General features: G+C 52.9%; 2 protein-coding genes across 2 annotated transcripts; both read left to right on the forward strand.

Moving 5' to 3' along the window:
- Window positions 1-609: 609 nt before the first annotated feature.
- TGME49_257685 (hypothetical protein) lies at window positions 610-2,754 on the forward strand (the record flags this gene model as incomplete). The annotated part of the gene is made up of 2 exons (XM_018781148.1): window positions 610-879; window positions 2,629-2,754. The coding sequence occupies 2 exons, from the start codon at window positions 610-612 to the stop codon at window positions 2,752-2,754; spliced, it is 396 nt and encodes a 131-aa protein (XP_018636983.1).
- A 208-nt stretch (window positions 2,755-2,962) lies between these two features.
- On the forward strand, window positions 2,963-5,265 carry TGME49_257680 (myosin light chain MLC1; the record flags this gene model as incomplete). The annotated part of the gene is made up of 4 exons (XM_002364961.2): window positions 2,963-3,442; window positions 3,912-4,003; window positions 4,518-4,565; window positions 5,244-5,265. The coding sequence occupies 4 exons, from the start codon at window positions 2,963-2,965 to the stop codon at window positions 5,263-5,265; spliced, it is 642 nt and encodes a 213-aa protein (XP_002365002.1).
- Window positions 5,266-6,350: the final 1,085 nt, after the last annotated feature.

Below are 6,350 nucleotides of genomic sequence, written 5' to 3' on the forward strand. Positions count from 1 at the left end.
AGTACGAAACCGCACACAGATTCTTTTCGAACTCTCAACCTTGATCTTTCCCCCGGAAGCCTGCCTCGTCGTAGGTTCTGTGCTCGATAACTGGTGGATATACGAAGCACCCCTGGAGTTTTCCCTCCCGGAAGAACTGCAAGAAATTCTGCTTGCGAATGAGGAACCTCATGACTGTGCTACTTCAAAAGACTGCCTGGGTACATCTGAGGGTAACGAACTGTGCATTCTCCGGCCAGCCAGATAACCAGAAAAGTTCAATGTAGTGTAGCTTGCTAGACGAAAACCGAATTCAAACATCCGATGCACACAGGCGGTTGGACACACCGGGAAGCGTTGTAAGCGACCCCGAAAATGCCCCCGACTTGACGTTTCGGTTACTGTATTTCTTGATCGAAAATCCGCTTTTTCTGTATCTGTGGCATTGGCCCGTCTCTTTTCCACACAATGGCTAGACTTGCTGCCCGCGCGACGTAGCCGTCCTCGAATTCTTGTATTCTCCAGAAACAAGACTTGCTTTACCTGACGCCGGCCTCTCACTGTTCTACGGTCTTCTTCCCGAAACAGGGTCTCTCGCGATTCCGTGGTCCTCTTACCAAGACCTGGTACATGAACACAGGCACATTTAGGGTTTTTGTCCGCAGGGACCCCCAATTCTGGAGAGCACAGGCCAAGCATTCATCTCCGCACAGCGGGCGTCGCGCGTGTCACAGCGCTGAGCTGTACACATACAAAGTCGCAACTCTGCACAGAAGGCCTCTCTGGGCAGGCTGTCGATTCGCCAGTTGTTTTTTGTGTGCTGCAGACCTGAAAACCCAGGTTTCTCTCCAGGAAGCCATTCTGTTCATTTTCCGGTCGACGTCACTGCAAATTTTCCCGGTAAGCGATTTGTTTCTACTTCCCCGTGCGTGCCGGTGGTTCAACCGTCCGTTTTCTGCGCCGTGGGCCAAAGTCTCGCTCTGGGGAAAGAGTGAGGGAAAAACAGGATTTTTGGCGGTTCCGGCGCGAAACGAAGGGTCGAAAATTTCCCTTGAGCTGGCGAACGCTGGAGAAACACGCGTGCATTTTTTCCGAAACGAACTGAGCCCTCCAGTGTTTGCGTGCGCGGCGTCCACTCGTGCGCATTACACGGGAGAGAACCGGCCCAGAAACCATGGAGCTTCGCTGCGTTCCCCGAGTTTTTACGCGAGAGCGTTCCCTCGTTTGTGCAAGAGATGGCAGTTTCCCGGGATCTCTTTAAAAGTTTTTCGTTCTATTTCCGCGTACTTTCGTGCGACCTCGATACGTCAGCTTTTCTAGTCCCGTCTTCAGGTGCGTCGCCCAACGTGCGCAGAAAGTAAACGGACTTCCGCACGTGACTTCTGGCTTGCTGTGACGGCAAACAGCACGTGGGACGGAATTCACTCACCCTTTCGTTTTTTTTCTTGGGAGAGGAAACATATTGGAAGAGAGTCAGACACACAGCGTCCGTAGCAGGCAGCAGCAGGGGATGAGCGTGGGCAGCAGGCAGAATCGAAGGCAACGCGTTCAGAACCAGCCTTCGCACAGTGTTCAGTTTAGGTTTCCTCAGAAAGTCCTGATGTTTTCTTTTTCCAGTATAGCCCTCTATTTGCCGTTATATCTTCCTGTTTGACTTCTGCGTGTGCGCTCTCGCCGGCCCCAGTCCGTGCCTGTTTCTCGCATGTGCTCTCGACATGCATTTCTGCGGTGGATCCCAGAGGGTTTGTACGCCGCGTACCCGTGAGTTAGATACACATGCCGTTGACAGGCGACAGTGGAAGACGGGGTCACCAGGAGAATGAGAAAACGTGTGAATACGTTGCTGTCCCCGCAAGCACAGGTGTATTACCGCGTCGTCTTTCTGTCCGTTCTGCCCGTCATACCAAAGACCCGGGAGCGAATCTAGAAGTGCCTGTACGGATTCTTCTGCTCCGGGGGACCTATTGAGACTGTGCTTCTCCGTACGAGGTGGAAAGGGACGAAATCAGTGTTTCGGTGCGAAAAGTGAATGAAGCAGGCTGTGCATGCGCATAGCTGCCTTTGGCTTCGGCGGCAGGGCGTCTTTCTGCAACGGCTTTGGAATGCAAAGAATAAGAATAGTTGTCGAGTTTCCTGCTGACGAGGTTCTCTGATAGTGTGTATGTTCTCCACTTCTCTCGCTTCTTTCCCGTGTGTGTTGCCCTCTCTCTCGGCGCGCGAGTTGTGCAGCCTTTGAGTGAGACAGGACTTCTTTCGGTTCCGCCATCCACTCTGTTTCGCGTCTGCTTTTTTCTCGATATCTTCTTCACATGCAACTTGCTTCTCTTCCCAGCTCGTGTATGGACTTGTTTTTTCTCTTGTATGTGCCGAGTGTCTTTCTGGTTGTCCCTTCCGTTTCCGGTCATGTGCGTTTCCTCCTTTTCTGATTTCCTTTTTTGAGCATTCGCCTCTCTCCTGTCCTCGTCTCTCCTCGTGCGTTGCCTTCTGCAGTTCTCTGGAGAGCTCTTCTCTCTCCACGGCTCTTCTTGTCACTCCCATTCTTTCTTGTCGGTCGTCCCAGTCCTTCCGTGTGTGACATTTACAGGTCTTCTTCTGGGGAGTACCTCACCGAGTCCGTTGCGATCGTTTTCTTTTTGTGTGTGTGTTCAGCAGAAGGGCCAGGAGAGGGCGAACTGTTTTTCAGCGCCTTCGTCTGCTTCGTGTTTAGGGATCGCTTGTCGCCACCGCCTTTTTTCGACAGTTTTTTCCTCCCGGTCTCTGTTCGCTCTCGCCTGAGGAAGTTCTCTGAACACACTCTGTCTCCACCTCTCGCATTCTCTCGTCTTTTTGTCTACGCGCTTCGTGGTTCTCGCACCCCTTGCGCCGTCGCCCTCTTCTCGCCTCTCTGCGCCTGCTTGCGCGTCTCCGCCTGTCGGTCGGTCCTTCGTCCGCGCGGAACGAAATTGTCCAGCCTTTCGCGTTGCGCCTGCCAACTGGTCTCAAGATGAGCAAGGTCGAGAAGAAATGCCCGGTGTGCTACCAGAAGCTGCCGAACCCGGCAGATGTTCTGGGTCCGATGGACAAGGAGTTGAACTATTTCATGTGGATGCCAGGCTTCGAGTGGCGCCCGGAACCGAAGGTGGGGGAGTACGATGGTGCCTGTGAGTCGCCCTCTTGCCGCGAGGGGGGGCGCCCTGCGGCAGACGAAGACATGCAGGAGGCTCTCGAGGAGATGGTGGAGGCCGACGAAATGTATGCGCGCTTCAACGCGAGAGCTTCGGGAGGAAAGGTATCCACGGGAGACGCCATGATTCTCGCGCGCCAGCTCGGACTTGCCCCGTCCTACGCAGACAAACAGGCCTTTGAGGAAAAGAGCGGCGACAACCTTGACTACGCCAGCTTCCAGAAATTCGTTGGCACCAGCACCCACCCCGAAGACAACATCGAGGACCTCGTCGAAGCCTTCGCATACTTTGACGTCTCTGTAAGCACGAAATGCAAAACACTCATCATTATGTGTGGGTATACGTATACACTTTTGATATACATATATATATATATATATATATATGGGCATATGTGTAGGGAAGTATATGTGGAGGGTTTGGCTTTAGCTACGAACCATCGGGGTGGCTGTCAGGGTGAGTGCGTTGATGAGTGTTTGTTTCGTAGAATCCCATCCACGGAGGTGGAGGTAACTGTTTTCGACAGGCACGGATAAAAAAATCGGACTCGAAAAGATGCGCAGACATTTGCGCATCTTATTCGCCTTGGGGAGAACGCGTGTGTTTGCTGTGCGTGTACACCTGGTCGTCTTCTAGGTGGCCAGAGCGGCGTTTTTTCTCGAGGGGCGCCTGAAGTGGGGAGAAGGCTGCCCCTTTTTCCCTGGCGTCTCCCCTTCGTGATCTCTCTCCGCATTTTTCCTCTGCGCATTTTCCGCTCTTTCTCTTCAGAAGCACGGTTACCTGACGCGCAAGCAGATGGGGAACATCCTCATGACCTACGGAGAGCCTCTCACCACAGAAGAGTTTAATGCCTTGGCTGCGTAAGTGCACATACAGCCGAGCGAACAGAGAAGAGACGCTACGCGTGTGCTCGCAGAACCCTTTCCACTGTCTCTCTACACATCTCTCCATGCGGGGTAACGTACACGAGTTTTTTGTGTGTTGCGAGTGCTGCAATATTTCACACAAGTTGTGTGCTGTGGGAGGCGGCTCCGATAGTGTCGACTTCTGTTCTTGAACTCGAATCGCCAGTTGCGGCGATAGAGCGAGAGAGCATTAGGCTTAGAGTAGTCGTTCCCCAGAGTCTCCTGAATAGGGGGAACTTTCCAGAAAGGAGTCACGACGTCTCTGCGGTCTCCACTGTAGAGATGCGCGTTTCTGCCTGGACATCTAACGACATTTTTAGAGACCTGGAGACTCTGGAAGTTTCCAACACCCGAGTCTGCCGTGTCGTGCGCTGCTGAATTTCGCATTTCTGCCGAGTGTCTGCCTTGCGCGTGACCCGTGAGGACAACCGTCCAACTCACTTTCCTGCTCGCGTTTCTGCGTCTGCAGGGAGTACTTCACAAGTGACCAGATCGACTACAGGCAATTCTGCAAGGCGTAAGTCGTAGGAAGCCTTCACCTTCGTTTCTCGGTTCACTCAGGTGTCTTTCCGGCTTGCCTCGGCAGCGCAGCCCACATATTCAGAAGATCCTTCGTGTAGACATGATACGAGAAGGATGGGGGACATCCGTGAGCCACCCGCGTATGTCGTCGTAGCTCTTGTGTTGCGCCAGTCGTGAAAACGGACCTTTTTTTCGTGCATCTGCATGCGTGAATCCGATCAAACGCACACTAATCTTTGGCGTGAGAGTCAAATGCACCGATAGATCGGGAGAGGAAAAACCTCTGCTTCGTCTTGGCTGGTTGGTGAGAAATGACTCTGTCGAACGCATGCACTCACAGATGCACGGTCGCGCTTGCGCTGGACCCATTCTCTGCAGATTTGTCTCTTTACAGTTTGGCCGGGAAGAATGGTGCGTCTGTGCGTGGAAACCGCGAGAGTTGCTGCGTCTGCAGCGAGAAGTGCATGCATGGTTGTCGCAGATCTTTTTTTCTTGCCGGGCGGGTTTTCGTGGAGCCTAAGGTGTCCAGTAGGCCAGACGTCTGCGTTGATTTTTCGGCGAACTCGTCTCAGATCTTCTGAATTATCAAGGGATAATAGCTTAAATTCAGTAGGTACTGATAAACCCGGTTCTTGAGCGACCTTTGTTGCTTTGTGTGCGATTCTCTGTGCAGAATGCTCGAGCGAAGGGAGTAAAGTTGGATCGAAATTTTGGCCGGCATTTCTCGTCTTTGTGTGTGGACAGCTGTTTCGGGGGGTTCTACACGCGAGGGCTGCGTGCTGTCGCGGAGATATCGTTTCGCCTCCACCAAACGTCTAGAGTCGGGGGAGAAACCTGCACATGACTGACGTGTGAAAGGCGATTGCGCGTTCTCCAACTTCTGCAACTTTCATGTGCATTTTGTTCGAACGAACCGCGCGCTCGCGCTTTAGGTGACAGTGGACGCGTGCATTTTGCGAAGAAACCCGGCGGCTCTCGATCAGCCAGCACAGCTGTGCAGTGAACTAGAGACAGCGGGTCTCTCGGTAGAGAAATTCTGCGCAGAAACCACAGCTGAGATTGCGTATTGCTCCGCCGACAACTCTACTTCCAGGCAGAGTCCGACACCACCCGAATATAAGCTGACCAACAAGGGCGGACTTGAGAAGCAGGCCTTCGCGTTCCAAGTCCCGTTGACAGACAGTAGTGCACAGGATGTTGCATTCGCTGAGAGCGGAAGCATGTCTGGAAAACGTTTTCTACCAGGGTGTCGCTTACGCGCGTGCATTTGCCCCCATGTGGGCATGCACGATGTTTATGACTTTCCTGACAAACCAGATACGTCTCCTATCGAGACAGGCACTTCTCCACATTGGAAAGCATGCACATTCTCTTTGGTTACCCACTTCGACTGGGACGCCTAGGACACGTGAGATGTGTGTCTTGCATGCTTGATTAGAGAGAGCGGTGGAGAATATGCCTTCTCAAGTTAACAGTGGATCCTGGCTGGAACGTCTTTGCCGTTTTTGGGAGGCTGGGGCTTACAGGTTGCGAACGGACTTGAAAGGTTTCAATTCGTCGAGCAGAGCAAACAACGGGCTCTTCGACCCCTCGCGTTTTGCCGATCTCCCGAACCGCTTCTCACAAGCATTCCCCACAATCCCTTGCGTCCGAAGTTACACAAATGTATCGAATCGCGTCCACGCGCGAGAGCAAACTGCACAAACGTCAGCCCCACATACATACATCTACATGTACACGAGAATAAAGCGCCCGTAAGTCATGCAGTCATGCCCGCGTA

This window comes from Toxoplasma gondii, chromosome VIIb (assembly GCF_000006565.2).
Source record: "Toxoplasma gondii ME49 chromosome VIIb, whole genome shotgun sequence".
Classification (NCBI taxonomy): Eukaryota; Apicomplexa; class Conoidasida; order Eucoccidiorida; family Sarcocystidae; genus Toxoplasma; species Toxoplasma gondii.